General features: G+C 40.3%; 1 protein-coding gene across 1 annotated transcript in view; it reads right to left on the bottom strand.

The window, feature by feature from the left end:
• The window catches only part of itpr1a (inositol 1,4,5-trisphosphate receptor, type 1a), a 516,106-nt gene that overhangs the window by 36,945 nt on the left and 457,828 nt on the right, over positions 1–21,333 (bottom strand). The window contains exons 44-45 of the mRNA XM_080184007.1: positions 21,015–21,062; positions 11,513–11,645 (exon numbers count right to left, since the gene is read on the bottom strand). Coding sequence (XP_080040133.1) covers positions 11,513–11,645; positions 21,015–21,062 — 181 coding nt within the window. The remainder of the gene's footprint in view (positions 1–11,512; positions 11,646–21,014; positions 21,063–21,333) is intronic.

The following is a 21,333-nucleotide window of genomic DNA, read 5'->3' as shown; positions in this document are numbered from 1 at the left end:
ACTCCTTGCTCTTGTGGCTTTGAATATATTCATCATCTCCAATTCTGACTGAGTAAAATAGAACATAGAATATTACAGTGCAGTACAGGCCCTTCGGCCCTCGATGTTGCGCTGACCAGTGGAACCAATCTAATGACCCTCTAACCTAAACTATTCCAATGTTATCCATATGTCTATCCACTGACCATTTGAACGCCCTTAAAGTTGGCAAGTCCACAACTGCTGCAGACAGGGCATTCCACGCCCTTACTACCCTCTGAGTAAAGAACCTACCTCTGACATCCGTCCTATAATTACCACCCCTCAATTTAAAGCTATGTCCCCTTGTGTTAGCCATCACCATCCGAGGAAAAAGGCTCTCACTGTCCACCCTATCTAACCCTCTGATCATCTTGTATGCCTCAATTAGGTCACCTCTTAACCTTCTTCTCTCTAACGAAAATAACCTCAAGTCCCTCAGCCTTTCCTCATAAGACCTTCCCACCATACCAGCAACATCCTGGTAAACCTCCTCTGCACCCTTTCCAATGCCTCCACATCTTTCTTATAATGCGGCAACTAGAACTGTATGCAATACTCCAAATGCGGCCGCACCAGAGTTTTGTACAGTTGCAACATGACCTCACGGCTCCGAAATTCAATCCCTCTGCCAATAAAAGCTAACACACCGTACGCCTTCTTAACAACCTTATCAGCCTGGGTGCCAACTTTCAGGGATCTATGCACATGTACACCGAGATCTCTCTGCTCGTCGACACTACCAACGGTCCTTCCATTAGCCCTATATTCTGTACTCCTGTTACTCTTACCAAAGTGAATCACCTCACACTTTTCCGCATTAAACTCCATTTGCCACCTCTCAGCCCAGCTCTGCAGCTTATCTATGTCCCTCTACAAACTATAACATCCATCCTCACTGTCTACAACTCCTCCGACTTTGGTGTCGTCAGCAAATTTACTAACCCATCCTTCTACACCCTCATCTAGGTCATTTATAAAAATGACAAACAGCAGTGGCCCCAAAACAGATCCGAGGCAGACCATGTGTAACTGAACTCCAGGTTGAATATTTCCCATCAACCACCACCCTCTGTCTTCTATCAGCTAGCCAATTCCTGATCCAAACTGCTAAATCACCCTCAATCCCATACATCTGCATTTTCTGCAGTAGCCTACCATGGGGAACCTTATCAACCGCTTTGCTAAAATCCATACACACCACGTCAACTGCCTTACCCTTATCCACCTCTTTGGTCACCTTCTCAAAGAACTCAATAAGGTTTGTGAGGCACGACATACCCTTCACAAAACCGTGCTGACTATCCCTAATCAATTTACTTCTCTCTAGATGATTATAAATCCTATCCCTTATAATTCTTTCCAAAACTTTGCCCACAACAGAAGGAAGGCTCACTGGTCTATAATTCCCAGGATGGTCTCTACTCCCCTTCCTGAACAAGGGGACATTTGCTATCCTCCACTCTTCTGGCACGATACCTGTAGCTTGACATGAAGATCAAAGCCAAAGGCCCCCATAACAACTACCCTGTTACTTTTGCTCCTACCCAGGATCATCTTTGCATACCTTTCCTCTACATCTCTGGAACGAAATAAGTTGCAAGCAGATAAAAAGTAACAGAATCAGCAAAAAAAGTTAATTAAGCTTAATTTAAACCCAAAGCAACTTTTAGTCATAACAAATAAAATAGGATAATCAGATCCCGAGGCCAATCAGCCCCTCGAGTCTATTCCACTATTCAATTTGATCAATTATCATTTATCTCTATTGCAACTGCATTCACCTGCTTTGTTCCATATTCCTCAAAATGCCATCTTTAGGAACAGAATCTCCTCCCTAGCCTCCCAGAGAATCCTAGGGTAAATCCCATCCGGCCCAGGGGACTTATCTATTTTCATACTCTCAAGAATTGCTAACACCTCCTCATGTACCTCAATCCCGTCTAGCCTAAAAGACTGTATCTCAGTATTCTCCTTGACTACATTGACTTTTTCCTGTGTGAATACTGACGAAAAATATTCATTTAGTGCCTCTCCTATCTCTTCAGGCTCCACGCATAATTTCCCACTACTGTCTCTGACTGGCCCTAATCTTGCCCTAACCAATCTTGTATTCTTGACATACCTATAGAAAGCTTTAGGGTTCTCCTTGACCCTATCCGCCAAAGTCTTCTCACGTCCTCTTCTAGCTCTTCTTAACTCTCTCTTTAGCTCCTTCCTGGCTGAATTTGTAACTCTCCAGTGCCCTAACTGAGCCTTCACATCTCATCTTTCATAAGCCTCCTTCTTCCTCTTCACCAGAGATTCAACTTCCTTAGTACACCACGGTTCCCTCGCTCGACCACTTCCTCCCTGCCTGACAGGTACATATTTATCAAGGACTCGCAGTAGCTGCTCCTTGAATAAGCTCCACATTTCAGTTGTTCCCAGCCCCTGCAGTTTCCTACTCCAACCTACGTATCCTAAATCTTGCCTAATAGCCTCATAATTACCTTTCCCCCAGCTATAACTTCTGCCCTTTCGGTATATACCTATCCCTTTCCATCACTAAGGTAAACTTAACCGAATTGTGGTCACTATCACCAAAGTGCTCACCTACCTCCAAGTCTAACACCTGGTCTGGTTCATTACCCAATACCAAATCCAATGTAGCCACACCTCTTGTTGGCCTATCTACATACTGTGTCAGGAAACCTTCCTGCACACATTGGACAAAAACTGACCCCTCTAACATGCTTCAACTATAGCTTTTCCAATTGATATTTGTAAAGTTAAAGTCCCCCATAACAACTACCCTGTTACTTTTGCTCCTACCCAGGATCATCTTTGCAATCCTTTCCTCTACATCTCTGGAACGAAATAAGTTGCAAGCAGATAAAAAAATAACAGAATCAGCAAAAAAAGTTAATTAAGCTTAATTTAAACCCAAAGCAACTTTTAGTCATAACAAATAAATAGGATAATCAGATCCCGAGGCCAATCAGCCCCTCGAGTCTATTCCACTATTCAATTTGATCAATTATCATTTATCTCTATTGCAACTGCATTCACCTGCTTTGTTCCATATTCCTCAAAATGCCATCTTTAGGAACAGAATTTTGGATTGTCTCTGAATGGCCCAGCTCCAACTTTAAGGATATGCCACTCGTTCTGAACTTCCCTACCAAATAAAATAGTTTTTCCTACCTATCCTAATAAACACTTTAATCATCTTCAACACCTCAATTAAAAAGGCCTCCAGGAAGCACCAGCCAAGTCTAGTTCTAGTCTAGTCTAATCTAGCCTGTACGCAACCAGCCCTCATCCCTTAACTTATTTAATCCTTGTATCATTCGGAAAATACTCTTTCCACTCATTCATGGGGTGTGGGCGTTGCTGACTGAGCCAACATTTATTGCCCATCCCCAAGGTCATTTAGGAGTCAACCATATCGCTATGGTTCTGGAATCACACGTGGGCCAGATTTCCTTCCCTAAAGGACATTGTGAACCAGATGGGTTTTTAATGCCAATTGATTCATGGTAATCATTAAACTTTTAATTGAATTCAAATTTCACCATCTGCTGTAATGGGATTTCAACCTGGGTTTCCAGAGCATTATCCTGGATCTCTGGATTACTAGACTAGATTACCAATGACAAAAGCACTATGCCACTGCAGATCATTAAAGCTGAAAAGCACCATTACAAATTATAATGCAGAAAGAAGCTGGTGTGTACTGGCTGCCACTTTCAGCATATCCTTCCCCACAGAACTTCATTCAGGTGTCTGTGCAGGGACTCGATAATACCGAAGAAGGGAGGATGTTATTTTCTCTGTGCCAGGTTAAGAAACTGCATACAACACAAATTAACAACAGTGGCATTCCCAATTATCCTTTGGCACGAACCCTGATTTTGCCATTCATAGAATCCATACAGTGAAGAAGGAAGCCATTCGGCCCCATGGAGCCTACACTGGCCACAACCCCACCCAGGCCCTATCCCCATAACCCCATGTATTTACCATAGCTAGTCCCCTGACACTAAGGAGCAATTTAGCATGGTCAATCCACCTAACCCATATATCTTTGGACTGTGGGAGGAAACCAGAGCACCCAAAGAAAACCCATGCAGAGACAGGAAGAATGTGCAAACTCCGCACAGACAGTGACCCAAGCCGGGAATTGAATCTGGGTCCCTAGTGCAGTGAGGCAGCAGTGCTAACCACTGTGCTGCCCATTCATCTTTTCAATGAATTATTTTTGGATTTAATTGTAAACTCAGAAGGCTAAATCGAGATCAAGTAGAAGTGGGGACTGGAGTAGGGGTAAGTACAAGAACATAAGAAATAGGAGCAGGAGTAGGCCATCTAGCCCTTTGAGCCTGCCCCACCATTCAATAAGATCATGCTGATCTGAAGTGGATCAGCTCCACTTTCCCGCTTTCTCCCCATAACCCTTAATTCCCTTGTCTATCAAAAACTTATCTACCCGTGACTTAAATATATTCAGCAAGGTAGCCTCCACCACTTCAACGGGAAGAGAATTCCAGAGATTCACCACCCTTTGAGTGAAGAAGTTCCTCCTCAATTCTGATCCAAATTCCACTCCCCCCCCCCACCCCCCCGTATCTTGAGGCTGTGCCCTCTTGTCCTGCTATCCTTTCTAAGCAGAAAGAATCTCTATCTCTACCTTGTCCATCCCGTTCATTATCTTATATGTCTCTATAAGATCCCCCCTCATCCTTCTAAACTCCAACAAGTACAGACCCAGTCTATTCAGTCTCTCTTCATAGGCTTATCCCCTCATCTCCGGTATCAGCCTAGTGAACCTTCTCTGCACTCCCTCCAAGGCCAAAATATCCTTCCGCAAGTGCGGCGACCAAAACTGCACGCAGTACTCCAGCTGCGGCCTCACCAGTACCCTGTACAGTTGCAGCAACACCTCCCTGCTTTTATATTCTATCCCCCTCGCTATAAAGGCCAACATTCCATTCACCTTGATCACCTGCTGCACCTGCAGACTGGGTTTTTGCGATTCGTGCACAAGGACCCGCAGGTCCCTCTGCACAGTAGCATGCTGCAGCTTTTCGCCTTTTAAATAATAATCCCTCCTACTATTATTTCTACCAAAGTGGATAACCTCTCACTTGCTAACATTATACTCCATCTGCCAGGTCCTCGCCCACTCGCTCAGCCTATCCAGATCTCTCTGCAGACTTTCCACACCCTCCACGCAACTTGCTTTTCCACTCATCTTCGTGTCATCAGCAAATTTCATTACCCTACACTCAGCCCCCTCCTCCAGATCATCTATGTAAATGGTAAACAGTTGAGGCCCCAGCACCGATCCCTGCGGCACTCCACTGGTCACTGACTGCCAACCAGAATAGCACCCATTGATTCCAACTCTCTGCTTCCTATTAGACAGCCAATCCTCTATCCACGCTAACACCTTACCCCCAACTTTGTGCACCCTAACCTTTTGTAGCAACCTTTTGTGAGGCACCTTATCAAACGCCTTTTGGAAATCTTAAAACACCACATCCACCGGTTCCCCTCTGTCTACCGCACTAGTCACATCCCCATAGAAATCCAATAAATTCGTTAAACAGGACTTCCCCTTAACAAATCCGTGCTGCGTCTGCTCGATCAAACCATTCTTTTCTAGGTGCCTCGCTATTTCTTCTTTGATGACGGATTCTAGCATTTTCCAACTACAGACATTAAACTAATGCCTATAATTTCCTGCCTTTTGTCTGCTACCTTTTTTAAAAACAGCGGCGTAACATTAGCCGTTTTCCAATCTTCCGACACTTCCCTGGAGTCCAGCGAATTTTGATAAAGATAAAGAATCCAAGTACATTAGTTGATTGAGAAGCCAATTAAATGCATGGTTAAAGCTTTGGCAAGGATTTTAACCCCCTCTCCTTGAAGGAAATATATAGGAAGACTTGTTAGAACTACTAGATGAGAGGGACTGCTGAACAGTGGTCAGTGAAGATTAATACCGAATGATTGTCATCCACAAAACAGAGCCATAAAACAGCTGTTCACCTCACACACTGATTTTGACATGGTAATGATGCAGGAACTAGCATTTCAACCTGTTCAAAACCATTGAGGAATTGTTTCTGGCATTTATTCGTTCCTTTAGATGGAACTTGACATTTCTGAGCGGTTCCTTGCTCTCTAGGAGAAATGAGCCAGGATGGGCCATCAACAACAGAGGAAGTCTGAATGAAACCGGGACAGCAACTATGGGTTAATGATAGAAGCACTTTACACAAGGCTCAGCCCACTTCGAAGTCTCTCGGGGTGGGGGTGGGAGTGGGTGAAAAAAGGCAACACAGTAATTTGAGGTGAACTAATAAACAGATACCAAGTGAGGCCAAACCATGTTCAAAGTGCGATATACAAACTAAGAAAATGAGTTAAGATTGTTGAGGGACATTTGAAAAAACAAATCAAGGAACAGATATGGTAATTAAACTCTAAAAAGTCACAGTCTGCACGCGGGTTTCAAAAAGTTTTTCCGAGAGCTGATCATGAGTTGGATTTGCATGGCATTAGGAAGACATGTTATAAATCTTTGCAGGGATAATGTCCCTGTCATGTGTGTGTTAAAAATCAAACAATGGTTTTATGCCCAAACCCTACTTAGACAACTTCTTTGAACCACACACCCACATCAGCAAAGCTACTGTATGCACAACACGAATACATTAAACTTTTCTCAATGTTGTTTTTAATAGCCTTAAGTTAGGATCATCAAGAATAGAAGTAGATTTGGCCCCCCAGCTTTTACCCCATTACCCTAGATAATTTAATAAAAATACAATTGTCCATCTTTTGAGGGGGAAATGAATGAGGGGCATTCAAGATTAGCATTAGTCTTTGTGTGAAGATTTCATTCTGAAATGGCTTTAAGATTATGCCCCTGATTCTTGACTCCTGACCCTCACACACCCCTGACCCACAAAATAAAATTGGGGAACTAATCAATTTTGAGAAAGTTGGTTCTCCCAGTTAGTAATCAGCAATTTACTCACTGATAATTAGTTCATGAATTGATCTGCTAAATGTACAAATGTTGTTGCAATGTTGGGTAGCAGCAGCATACTATTTCAAATGTATCACAGCTACTGTCTTCACATGGAATGGGTGTATTAATGAAGCTGACTTTGTTAAATAACAGGGAAACACAAAGACAAGTGTCTGGTTTGATCATAATTACCAAGAATCTGACACAAAGTTCCAGCTTTAATTCTTCACCACCCTCCCTTAAGATTCCACCTACAAATAAGTTCTTCAACTCATGCCTGCATATTACTGTTACTTCAAAGTTCATAGAACAAGTGAACAGCCTAATATTTTCCCATGAAAGAACCTTTGGATGTCTGCCAATTACTTCCAAGGAGTCATTTGACTGTGTTTCATCACCATGTCTGTATAAACACTCAAACATTTGTGCAATGCAAGAGAGTCCAGTGTGGGCTGATTATACAGAGGTTTTCCAGGAACAAAAACTGAATTACAATAGGGAGTTTCATGGGTTCTGGGGAAATGCTCTTTAAGTTTGCCCCATTTTCTCTGTTGCCCTTTAACGTGAGTAAGTGCACTATCTTTAGGGAGACTCAGTGAATAGACATCACCACAGGTGTGGCTAGTGTTGCTTCTTGGTTCAATATCCAAAGTTGCAATGCACCAAGGGAATTATCCAATCACTTTACTCCTACATGCCTCAGAGAATTGGTGTGGGTCTTACATTAATTGAGAACTATTCAAATTCTAGCCTACTTTCAATCTTCAGAACACCACTTGCACAGTAGTATCATCCCACCCACTTTGAGTATCCCTTGATTATGTATTTCACCGTCATAGAATAGTACATGCAACCCATCAGGTCTGCTGCAACTTTTTCCAAAAGCAGTCCAATTTGTTGCACCTCCCACTCTTTCCCCATGTCCGTGCAATCTTTTAATCGTTTCAATATATGGCCAATTCCCTTTTGAAACCACTACTGAATCCTACCCACCACCCTAGTACACACTGCATTCCAAATTCTAACCAGTTGTTGTTTTGAAATAAATTACTTTACATCATTTCTGATGCTTTTGTTAATCATTTCAAATATTTACCCTCTGCTTAGTGACCCTTCAGGCATTGGTAGCAATTTCATTTCACACTCAAACCAAACAACTGCTATTTTAAACCCCACTATCAAATCTCCTCTTCGTGTTCTCTGATTGAAGAAGAATAATTTTAACTTCTGTGCTTTATCCAGCTGTAACTTCTCATCCCTGGAACCATGCTGTTAAATCTCTTCTGTACTCTCTTCAAAACCTGTGTGACCTGTCTAAAATGTGATGCCCAGAATTGGCTGGAATATTCCAACTGGGGAGGAACTAGTGTTTTGTACAGGCTCAGCATCACTTAACTGCTTTGTTTGTCTGGCGTGCAATTCCCAACGATTTGTGCACAAGCACCCCTAGGTCTCTCCATTCTTGCACTCCAAAGTGACCACTTAGTTGTACTGCTGCCACCCCTCGTTCTTCTGACTAAACATTTTCACCTCATACTTTGCGTCAAATTTCAATTGCCTTGTGTCTGCCCATTCCACTCGCCTCTCTATGTCGTCTAGAAGTCTATGAACATCTTCCTCACAGTTTGTTACACTTCCAAGTTTCATTATGCCCCTGCAAATTTTAAAATTGTGCCCTGCACCCAAAGTCATTAATGTATATTTCTGAGCATTTACCAGCTATTTCTATAAATAATGCATAAAAAGTTTGATGCAAACAATGTCTTGGTGGGTTAACCTCTCCCACAAGTAAACCAACCAGTTTTCAAACGTCCTTGTCAGACATATGGTGGTCTTACAGCCAACATGAGACATGTTTAAATAGACTTTCCTCTGACACTAACAGTCAGAAAAGTTTGTGCAAGTTCTTAAATCACATTGCAATACATTCCTTTCCTGTAGTAAATGCACTCATTTCAACCAGGAATCAATTATGACTTTTTAATGCTCGTTCTCCACGAAAAGAATCATTTCTTGGAGGTGTGCTTTAGACTTGTGAAAGCCTATCATTGTTACAATACACCATTGCGAGCAAACTAGTCATAAGTGCTATTCATAAGCTCTCTGATTTTAGGGTTAACCTGATGATTACCATCCAAAAGGCAACTCCTAACATTAGGGTTAAATCTGATAAAAGTCAATGTCAGCATATTGTAGCTCTGGTATGACATATATATCACTTTTGCCTTTCAGTGTAGCGTGCACATCACTGCCCCTCAGATTATAAATGTCACTGTTCTCCGTGCTGCAGTCGAACCTTGGAAAGACCTCCGAGCAATTAAGAGGGAGCACTGATGGATTTAATAACTTCTGCTATGTCGTAAATCAGCAGCTGTCTTAGTTCAAATTACAAGGGTCCTGCTAATGGAGTAGAAACGAGCAGGCTGGAGTTACAGCACACCTTCAGCATTTGTTTATTTGAGTAAACAATAAGCATCTGCAACGCATCTCAAAATATAACAGTGTAAGCACACTCAGTAGCTGCTTAGCTCAATGCCTCCTCCACTATATGCAGCTGGAACAAGCTCCATCGGATCTGCAGGAGATGTTGGAGAAATACTTATAGATGTACCAATTCATAGTAACATTAGATTTTGAGACAATTGCATTCATCAAACTTAAAATGTATTTTGCTTGTTCCTTTTAAAATTACTAGAGTGGATCACTTTCTTTTATTATCGTGCTTAATTTTTAAATTTAAGGAATTATGTATTTTCTGACTAGAATTAAAGAAAACTCTAAATCTAAAAGGCCAAATTGTTTACTCCACAGTTTGGAACTCATCCACTCTGGGATGTTTAATGCTACCTCCAGGAGTGTTTCAGGTGAAAAGCGTGGATGCATTTAAGAGAAAGCTGGATAAGTTCATGAAGGAGAAAGGAATAGAAGGCTATGTCAGTATAGTTAAATGAGGCACAGTGGGAGGAGGCTCGTGTGAAGCACTGAATGGTCTGTTACTGTGTGGTAAATTGTATGTAATTTGATTCTATGCAAGTATGGTTTAAGTTACTGTAGTTATTTTTGTACCCTATTAGTAAGACCTGCTGAACTCCCCTGGTAACCTGACCGAAGACAGCTGCTGAGTGCTGGCAAAGCAGAAGCTGTTGAATCCAGCAATGGTCTCTTTTAATTACTTGGAGCTCCATGCCAGGACTTCAAGTACAGCAGAGAGACTGGTGACATTTACAATCTGAGGTAACTTTTCCCTGTGGTAATTTTAAAAATGTGTACACAGTTTTCTGAGGTAAACCAAGGAGCAGAGGCTGATTTGGCCTTGGCTTTGTGCAGTATGTCTGCAAAGCCAACAGCAGGATATCTGATGCTATTTCAGCTACCATATAGCCAGCTATCTGTCTGGATTCAATTAAATGACAAGGTTTTGGCAATAACTGATGCTGGGGAAAAAAAAACTGGTTAAAATGTGCCATATCGGCACATCTTAGAGGCAGCTCGTTATTGGTTTGGCTGTCCCAACTGGCTTCCAATCTGTCTTGCTCCACTGCATTTATTTAATAATCTCCCAATGTTCAATAAATGCAAAGTATTAATCCACTGTGTCAGTAATATAGATGCTTGAGATCAGGATTCCAACTTCTTCTCGCCACGTTGATGTCAAACTATTATCAAGGCATTTAGTTAATAACACCTAAGCTTCAGAAGTTAGCACAACATCCAAAAATAATGTGATGTTCACTATTAGCCTCTCATCTTTGAGGATCTCTCTAACTTATGGGAGTATTATAAAGAACTGAATCTTCAACACTTAAAGAGGAGATCATCTCAAGCCAGCAATTATGAAAGACTCAATCTCACAATGAATAAGTTTGTTCGGTACCTTTTCTGATACAAGGCACTCTGCCTGTTTTTGGACTGGCACAGACTCGTAACAAATTGTTAAGTTCAGGCAAGGATAAGAAGCCACAAGATCTCTGTAGACAAATTGTACTAGAGTGTTCCAAATCTGAAAAATTAGCTTGAACACTTTCACTAGACTGAGCGTTTGCTCAGAAATTCCATCGGTCTTCATTGAAGAAAGTCAAATTCACAGATTCCATGGATATCTCAAAGGCAGGTCTATGGTAGTTACCAAATATGTTCCATCTATACCATGGCTGCCCCTTATGTATCCAGTCAAGTTTCACAATGTATAATTTTTAAGAAATTGTGTGGTCCATTTATAATCTGCCATAAAATTAGAAGCACCATTCATTACTTTTATCATTTAATCATTCCTGCCCTCCACTCCATTGCTGATCTTTCCCTTTAGGTCTTTATCCCTGGCTATTACTTGCATGAAAGCTGTTTATAGAAAACATCTTCCAGTTCATTAACCAGAAATATGATCTCAGATCCTGTCACCACAGACTCTGCAACTACCTCAAGGACTTGTATCATGTGGTTGCTGGATTGCGGCAAAAAGGTATATCTTACCTCGTTCAAGAGATTTGTTGATCCCTCCTGCTGACAGTGGACCATTGTGAAAATTAGTCAGGCTGTCTCTTCTACCTACTGACCTGACGTTGCCATGGTAACGATTGACCAAGATCTGCCTTAGAGCTTCACCCTTGGCAAGGCAAAAACAAACGTGTTAGACAAGCAGAGGGTACAGAGCTTTGAGAGAATGAACAGGTGTAATTGTGACGACAAAAGAAAACGCAACATTAGTGAAAGTAGTCATACTGCAGGACAACATGAAGAAGCATTTTAGGACTCTTGATGATCGTAAAGTATACCTCTTCAAAATCGACATGCTCATTGAAGGAAAGCACTTCTTCCTAGCCAGTGTAACCAAAGATGATTCAACAATAACTAGATTAAAGTGTGTGTATTGTCATGGGCAAACCAATGGTGGTCTGGGCAGAAGCAGATGTAGGGCTGCCAGATACCAAGATTCAAGGCCAATATCTGCCTCATCTCCAAGTTTTTACTACAAAACACAGAGCAAAATACAACATTATGCTTTGGGAGATACATTACTATTCTCAAATTTCCTTAAAAGTGAGTGGCAAAAAAAAATTCTACTTCAAATTTGTGTTCCAACATAGCACAGAAGCACCAGAATATTTATGAAGATATTCTTCAAGACAGGAGAAGTGAGATGAAAAAAGTTTGATTATGAACCCCATATCCACTCCACCACCAAAACTTCATTCTCATCTCTGCCTAGTCTCAGCCCATCTGCTTCCAAAACCTCTTCAATACATCTATTTACAACACTTCCAAACACCTTCTGGCCTCTGATCAACCACCGTCCGCAAACCACAAGTTTCATTCAAAACTTCATCATCCATATCCTAACATGAAGTCCAGTTCACCCATCATCCCTTGTGCTCACCTAGCCCAGTTTGGCTCCCAGCCCGGTAACTATGAATTAAAAAATTTTTATCTTGGTGTTCAAACCCCTCCAAAGCTTCATTGCTCACCAACTCTAATCTCTTCCGTGCTTGGAGGATTTTACATTTCTGCAACTCTGACTTTTAATACAGCCCCAATTTCCTTCATTTTACCATTGCAACATCTGCTGCCCAGACTTCCTGAATACTTCTGTCTCACTGTACCCTCCTCCATGACAGTGCTCCTTAAAGCCTACCTTTGGTGACCAATCTTATGGTCTCCTGTATAATGCTCTACAGCTTGGTGACAAATTTTGTTTGATAACGCTTCTTCCAAGCGCCTTGGAACATTTTACTATGTTAAAGTTGAGTCTTGTTAATTTTGTTAAGAGAATTGGGGTGACTGTCTGTATTTACAGAAAGAGGTCGCAATCCTAATAAGAGGATGACATTAGATCTTGCACCAGGTATGTAAACCATTAGATCGTCATTAGGTACAAAGGGAGTTTTCCACCCCCATTTCTTTGGATCAAAACTGTAAGATCAGAGACCAAAGTTGAAAATAGCCAAATATGAAATGGTAGCTAAAGAGAACACTGAAGCTTAAAGCACTCCAGCATACAGCCTTTGATAGACTATCAAAGAGCTTTGAAAATAGAAGAATCCAGCCATGAGAATGACTATAGTCACTTAATAAATGTTTCCTCATTTATTTTCTCTTAAGTATGAATTCTATCTCAAAATGCAAGGCAGGAGATGGCAGTGCGTCTTGGAGCAGAACTGCAATGATGAGCTTGACTTGCATTGTCAAGTCAAGACTGCAAAATTTTGTAGAGCCATAAAGGTTGCCTGCAGATGGCATCAAGATAAATCCTTTGCATATGTAATGAATTAATGAATGTGCTTCAGCCTTTGCTGATGGCTCAGCATCAGAAGTTTCATTAAAAAAAGTGTCAAGCTTCATTCTATTACTTGCTGAGTCAAACTTGTGTTTAGTAATTGGGCCCTGTATCAAATGCCTCTCTCTTGACAGCTCAGTAAATAAGTACACCATGGGAATTTGATGCTCAGTAATTGTAACCAGGAATTTCTATGGCTCAATTATTAGCCCGCACTGTTCTTAGCCAGAGATGCTCAGGTTTATTTCAGTGAGCCACAGAGAGGTGACTGGAAAGGAGGAAGGAGCAGCAGGTTGCAAAAACTAGTGTTCCAAATGCTCTCTACTATTGTCAAGTGCCCTTGCCAGGATGCGCTCATGTGCAAACCTTAAATGTTAATGAGGTTACACTTCCACTGTCACCAAGTTCAGTGGCACTCACTGCCTGGCTTCACCAATAAGGAATAGCCACTTTGAAGTGGTTTCACAAGGTTGGCAGCAGGTGTAAAAGAATACCCCAAATTCACCTATCTTCAAGAGACATAGTTTAGTGCACATGTCACTGAACGTGTAACCTATGGAACGCTAATTCAGTTCCCACTGATGCTCTTTGAAATGAGTTAGAAAATAAATCTGAAAATGAAGAGCCAGTGCCACTAAAAGTAACTAAGAAGCCACTGATTGTTGTTGAAAACTTAAAGGGTTTATTAATTTATTCTACTAGCTTTACCTAGATCTGACCTACTTGTAACTCCAATCCTACCCAATTCTGGCTCTTGGTTGTCTATTGGATGGCCGAGCAAGTCACTCAGCTGTACCCAGACCACTACAAAACACAATTTGTTGAGATTTTATAAAGCATCCCCACCTTCTGAGGGCATGAGGGGATTGGGAAAAGTACCAATGCTTTTAAAGTTTATTTATTAGTGTCAAAATAGATTTACATTAACATTGCAACAAAGTTACCGTGAAAATCCCCTAGTTGCTATACCCCGGCGCCCATTCGGGTACACTCGGAGAATTTAGCATGGCCAATGCATCCAACCAGCACGTCTTTCAGGCTGTGGGAGAAAACCCATGCAGAAACAGGAAGAGAACTTGCAGGGTCTTGTCAGACAGTGATCCAAGCTGGGAATTGAACCCAGGTCCCTGGCACTGAGGCAGCAGTGTTAACCATTATGCCACCCATATGCCCATATTTTAAAAGTAAAAAAATGTAATGGGTCCTGGGGAAATATAAAGCTGCTTAAAGCAACTGGTATGCTGGATTTGAACAAAATGCAGCGCAAAGTCCTTGCAAAGAAAAGAAACATTTATCTTTATCTGGACAAGCAATTGGCTGGTGACATTTCATCACGTATGTTTGCAGAATAGGCAGCAATGCTAACCACCGTGCCACCATGCAGTACATGAATTGAAAAGATATGGCTCTGTTGTGATAAAAACTGAGAATAGGATTGGAATGGAAAATAAATCCTGGGACATCTAAAAGTAAAGAAAAATCCAGGGTATAGTCCTGCGCTATAGCCGTGTTAGAAATACGTAGCTGGAGCTAGAAGAATGAGAGTCACCATATCCATTTTGCATGATTCAAGGTGGATCTATAATGGGCTGATCAAAAAGCACTGTAGCTTCAATTTTCCCGTAGCCTCGATTTTCTCAACGAAGAGTTTTGCAGAAGTTGTGTCATGAAAATTGACACAGGAAGAACTGATGAGGAGAGAAGTTACTAAATTGTACAAAAATCCAACAAGCAATGACAAAACAGGATGCTGGGGTCAAACAGTGGAACTGTCGTCCACAATAGGAGTGGAAAGGAAAACAGTGAGAATCAAGAACAAGGGACTGCATCATACCAATGATGTCCCACAGCTTGCCATTTTGAGCAGTGACTTGCATGGAATGGACTTGAATGGAATGGTAACGTAAATGACCAAAAATTGGACTTCTCAATCAATTCAATTAATAAATCAGTGTTTGGTTGATGGATCGATGAACCGCCACAAGTTGTTGAAGACTTCATAACTTCAATGTGACCAAAAATAACATCTAGTATTTATATAGCACCTTTAACATAATAAAGCACCTCAACATGCTTCACAGGAGCATTGTAAAACAAAATTTGATAGAATCATATAAGGAGGTACTAGGATAACTGACCAAGAATTTGGTCAAGAAGATAGATTTTAAAGAAAGTCTTAAAAGGAGGAAAGGGAGATAGAGAGGAGGAGGGACTTTGAGCTTAGGGCCTAGACAATTCCAAGCACAGGTACCAAAGTGGATTGATTAGACATCAGGAGGCTCATGAAAACAGAACTGGAAGCAGCAGATATTTTGGAGGGTTGAGATGCTGGAGGAGGTTTCAGAGAAAGGGAGGAACTAGATGACAAGGCCTTGAAGGTATTTCAGAAGGACGATGAGACCCTTAAAGTTTGCTTAATTGGGAGCCAATGTAGGTCAGTGACTACAAGGTGAACAGGACTTGGGTGTGAGAAAGAAAGTTCGCAGACTGCTGAGTTTTGGATGACCTCAAGTGTCTGAAGGGCTGAACATGGGAATCCAGCAGGAAAACATTGGACAAGTCAAACCTAGGAGGTGGCAAGGACACAAATGTGGGTTTCATCAGAAAATAAACAAGAGGCAGGGATGGAGTTAAGTGTTTAAAGAGATGCACGTAAATAGTCTTAGTGATGATATGGATATACAATCAGAAGTTCATCTCGAGGTCAAATACAGCATCAAGATCGGAACGATCTGGTTCAGCCTCAGACAATCATCACGAAGAGGGATGGGATCAGTGCTAGGTAACAAAGTACAGAGTGGGGCCAAACACAGTAGCTTCGATCAGCCCAATGTTTGACTGGAGGGAATTTCTGCTCACCCAGTATTGCATGGCTGAACAAGTGGTCTGACAGATTGGGGAAATGGGAGGGATCAGGAATAGCAGTAACGAGGCAGAGCTGGGTATAATGCAAAATTCCAAATTTGAACCTTTGCAGTAAACTTGCTGACATCCCAATTTCCACTGTTTTTGTGGTTTAAAGTTTTTCATAAAGTTTACTTTAATACCACCAGTTTTGGGCCACTGGCCAAGTTGACCCCACTAATTTCATGTTTGAAAAAAAATTGATTTTTTTCTCTCTCTCTCTCTCTCAAATAGTATAAATATAGGGCAAACTCCTCTGCTCTTGAACTGCTGGTCAGGTAGTTATTAAAACTTTCTGCTTATATAAAGGCATGAATCAGGTTTCTGGAATCTGTGAAACAAATGGCTGTAACTTTTGTGATCTTGCTGTACAAATCAGAAAACATAGCTGGAAAAAAGAAAATCAGCAGGATAACTGCTTAATCTCAGAATTTGGAAAAATATACTTGAAGGCAAGTGTGAAATTCTGATCTCATTCTACAAGGTGCACGACTGCCTTGAATTTCAAATACTCCCACTGGTCCTTAGAGCACGTTTAGGTACAGGGAGATTAGAGAGAAAGACTACAAGGCAAAATGTAAAGTCACCAATATATTAACCTCGAGAGTAAATTCCAAAACAATCAATTCTCAGCTGCAACACCCGCTGAGGCTGCTGTTAATTACCACACGCTAAACAGTACATTTCTAAGCCTTTTTTGCCAAAATGTGTCTTTTCAGAAATCTACAGTCCAATAATAAAGCCTGCAGCACGTTTAGCGGAATATTAATTGTGATGCGTGCTCAGCAAGCTACTTCACCTGACACAAAGAAAGAAAATCCCTCCCACATACATGCTCCAATATAATTACCCAAATATAACTCACTGTATCTGAGTGAACCCATCAAGCGTTTACAATACTTTCACCACCCAACTACCTTAGGATACAAATGGCACATTCGAGCCCGAAAGCCACCAGTAATCAATAGAATACAAGGGCAATTAAAAATGTTATTTCAAATGGGATCCAAACATCAAACAGATTATAACGTCAGTGTGATTTCACTGTCATTACCACAGCCAAAAGGTTAAACGTAATGAATAGATTCACTGAGCAACATCCCACTTGTCTTCAAATCAACCACAACTGAAAAAGATCAACCTCCACCATTTCAAAAGTAATTTCTTAGGCTGCTTAATTTCAAAACACCAAATCAGAGGTAAACATAAAAAGTTACATAGGATAAACATCAAGGAAACAGACTACTCAGTTAATATCAGTGATGTGCTCCATGCAAACCTCTTCCCATCTTTCCTGATCTAAATCTACCATTGCAATCACCCATTCATTCTTTCCCTCTCACGTGACTGTCCAGCTCCACTTGAAAGCATCCATAACATTAGCTTCAACCACTCCATGGTAGTGAATGCCGTATTCTCATCACTCCTTGGGTGAATAAGAGTCTTCTAAATTTTCTGGTGACTATCTTCCATTGATGGCCTCTTTTTGCACTCTTCCTACAAGAGGGAATATTCTCTGCATTCACTCTCTCAAAGCCTTTCATAATTATAAAGGTCTTTATTCGGTCTCAAATATGAGACCAAGCCTGTAAATCTATTCCTGATTTGCCAACTCACACATTTCCGATATCATCCTTGTAAATATTCTCAATCCTCTCCAATGCCTCTATATCCTTTTTATAATATGGTGCACAGAACTGCACGCAGTACTCAAATTGTTCTCTTAACCAAATGTTGATATAAATTTTGCATAAATTTCCAACATTTCAAGTCCATCACCTTCAAAACATAGCTTGGTTTTTAAATGGCCCTGTTAACCTGTGACACATGTAGAGATCCCATTGTTCCTTTATCCCAGCCAGACATGCACTTTCCAAATAACGACCGACTTCCCTATTCTTCCTACCAAGATACACTGACCACATTTATCATTTGTTAAACTTCATTTGCCAATTAGTTACTTATTCTGCAAGTTTTAGTGTCCTCATTTGATACAGTTCTCTTCAGTATTAACTGCAGATCACCAACTTGGTGTCATTCACAAATTTAGAAATGGCATTTTTAATTTGAAAGTCCAAATCATTAATCTAAATTGTGAGCAGGAGTGGTCCCAACCTTGGTCCTTGTGGAACAACACTCCCCACCTTCTACCATTCGGAATAATGACCTTTCATTCCCACGCTCTGCTTTGTCTTGAAGTGAGCAAACAATCCATTTCATCATTTATCCTCATACTTCCAATTCACTAACCTTACTAGTCCATTATAGGGCAATAATCATGTCTTTTGGAAATCCAGATAATTAACATCTAGCACATAACCATTGTCTACTGTTACCTTCTGAAAGAAAATGTTGGTCAGACAGATTTCCTCTGAAATCCATGCAGATTATTCATTTTTTTTTCATTTCTAGATGTTCATTTATTCTCCTTTAGTAGGAGTTCCATTATTTTTCCTGCCAATATTGTTAAACTAATTTGTCTATAATTCCCCAGACATATTTTGTCCCCCTTCTTAAAGGTAGGAACTAAATTAGCTATTTGTCAGTCTTCTGGCATCACACCTTTTCCTAAGGAATCATTAAATGTCTCTAGTAATGCCTCTGCTGTCTTTTCTCCTTAATTTTTTCAAATATGGAGATTCAATCCATCCTTATTTGGGCTTTATCCTTGGAGCTTGATTAGTTTCTTCAATACATCCATTTTTAATTTCATAAAGCACTCATCTCATTGTTCTATGTCACATCCACTTAAGCCTGCTAAGAAGTGAAGCTAAATTATATTATATTTTTGCCATCTTGGGTATTATCTTGTCTCTCGCTTACTGGTCCTCTTCCTATCACTGCCTTCTTTTTTTTTTATTGATTTGCCTGTAAATTATGATACTATTTTGTTTTATGTCCCTTAATAATTTGGGTTTTTTACCATTATTTCTTTTAATGGAGTGCAAGTGTCACAGGCAAAGCCAGCATTTGTTGCTCGCCCCTAATTGGCCTTGAACTGAATGGCTTGCTAAGCTATTTCAAAGAGCAGGTAAGAGTCAGCCACATTGTTGTGGGTATGGAATCACACATAGGCCAGACCAAATGAGAACAGTAGATTTCCTTCCCAAGACATGTTGTTATGCCATCTGTGATAGCTTCATGATAACAGTTGCTGAGATTAGCTACATATTCCAGATCTATAAATTGAATTTAAATTCTACCAGTTGCTCTGGTAGATTAACCTCAACTGCTAATGGACTACTGATGTCACTAATCCAGTGACATTCTCCCTATGCTATTGTCTCACTAATGGTTCCTCTTTACTTTGCTAATTTTCACACAATTCTTTCCTAATCTCTTTGTATTGTCTTTTATCACGGTCTCCTCTGCTGTCCATGTACTTAGTGTCTCTTTCTTAATTGTTCCCTCATGGCTAATCGTCCATTGCGTTCCATTAATGCAAACTTTATGCTTTAGGATATCTTTCCCTGCACTATTTAAATGTTCTCCATTATTGTTTTGCATTATTATTTGCTAATATGGTTGCCAATTTATTTTGAGTTCTATTCTCAGTCCTTCAAAATCAGCTATTTCTCTCATCTATTAACCTGTTTTTTCCCATCATCATTGGAAAGTGCATTATATTATGGTCACTATTGCCTTGATGTTCCCCTATGTTTACTTCTCTTATCTGCCCTGATTCATCCATTCAAGATCCAATTGTGTAATCTTCTCATGTCAGGCTTTTTACATTTTAGGTTAGAAAGGAGCCCTTTCAACTTGTGCGCGAGCTTTTTTTTTCCAGGGAAGGTAGATTTAGTGAAAGAAAAAGCAGCAGAAATGCGACACACATCTTTTTAGCCTCAAAATTCTCTTGTTAATTTTGCCAACATGTCACTGTCTGCAACGGAATTCTATTTTGTCATTTCATTGCATGTGGTTTTAAAGGACTGCTGTTGATTGAAATAAATTGCAAGTGTTCTCATATAAAACATACCTTGAGCACATTAAGCAATTTTAACAGAGCCTTTTCCAAAGTGCATCTTGCCACAGACTAGCATTCACAATCCACTATATTCTTAAAGTATCTACACAGCTTGTGTAAACTTCACGTTGGAATTTATGCAAAATCTTTTTAAAGAAAAAGGTTGTCAATCATCTATTTCATATTTGAGTAAACGCTAGAAAGTTTGAGACAAAAACTTGTCATTGTATTCCTCCTACACAGGATGTATTGCATGATTATAATCCAAGCCCTTCCTTCTCCCTCTTTTTCTCTCCTCCCCCTCCTTCCCAATGAAATGCACATGCTGAATCATTCTGTAAATACATAAAGGATTAGGATTATGTCAGTGAATCACATTTACTTAAAAGGGTCACTCTTTTTGTTCAATGTACACGCAAAGCCATTTAATTTGCACGTTCACACATAACCAATCTCTAATCTTCTTTAACAATGAAGATCAAGTCACTGCATTTGCCGTGCCCTCAAGGACTGAAGTGTCAGACACCAATTAACTGCAATAATTTGCTATAATTGTGTCTGGAAAATAAGTATTTTGGGAATATGATTCCCTTTCTGAATGTTTCAAACACAAGACTTTATCTTGCTTCAGGCACTTTACTGTGTTTTTTTCAGAGTGAAAAATTGTAATCATATTAAACACGTATTGTTGTAGATTATGTCTATTATCTTCCAAAGCAGACAGTCCATTACTGCAATCTATAACAAAGCTGATTTAATGCGTAAAGAATCGTTCATTTCCAAAACAGGTGCGGAAGTTCCGCCCATCCCCAACTTCCAGGTGTACATACCCGTTTCTGATCTTCCAGCTGTTTCTGCGGCAGGTTTTGATCAAGCTCCTGGTAGAAGGATGGACATGCAGAAAACAAGATTTTCTTTTCAAGATTGTATCAATTAACACCAGAGGTCTAATTCCTCATACCACCGTCAAGCAAGAGTTAGATACTAAATGCTGCATGCGATTCAAAACAGTATTCCGTCTACGATAATCAATATTGTTAGTTGGCACCATTTTGTTTGGACAAAAATACTTCATTGCTTTCAGACAGTTTATACAATTTGTACAATTTTTTGACATACATAAACTATAAAGCTAAAGAAAAGGGATAC

Source organism: Carcharhinus amblyrhynchos, chromosome 3 (assembly GCF_965287045.1).
Source record: "Carcharhinus amblyrhynchos chromosome 3, sCarAmb.v2.hapA, whole genome shotgun sequence".
NCBI classification, from domain to species: domain Eukaryota; kingdom Metazoa; phylum Chordata; class Chondrichthyes; order Carcharhiniformes; family Carcharhinidae; genus Carcharhinus; species Carcharhinus amblyrhynchos.
This window is presented reverse-complemented; position numbering and strand designations above follow the sequence as displayed.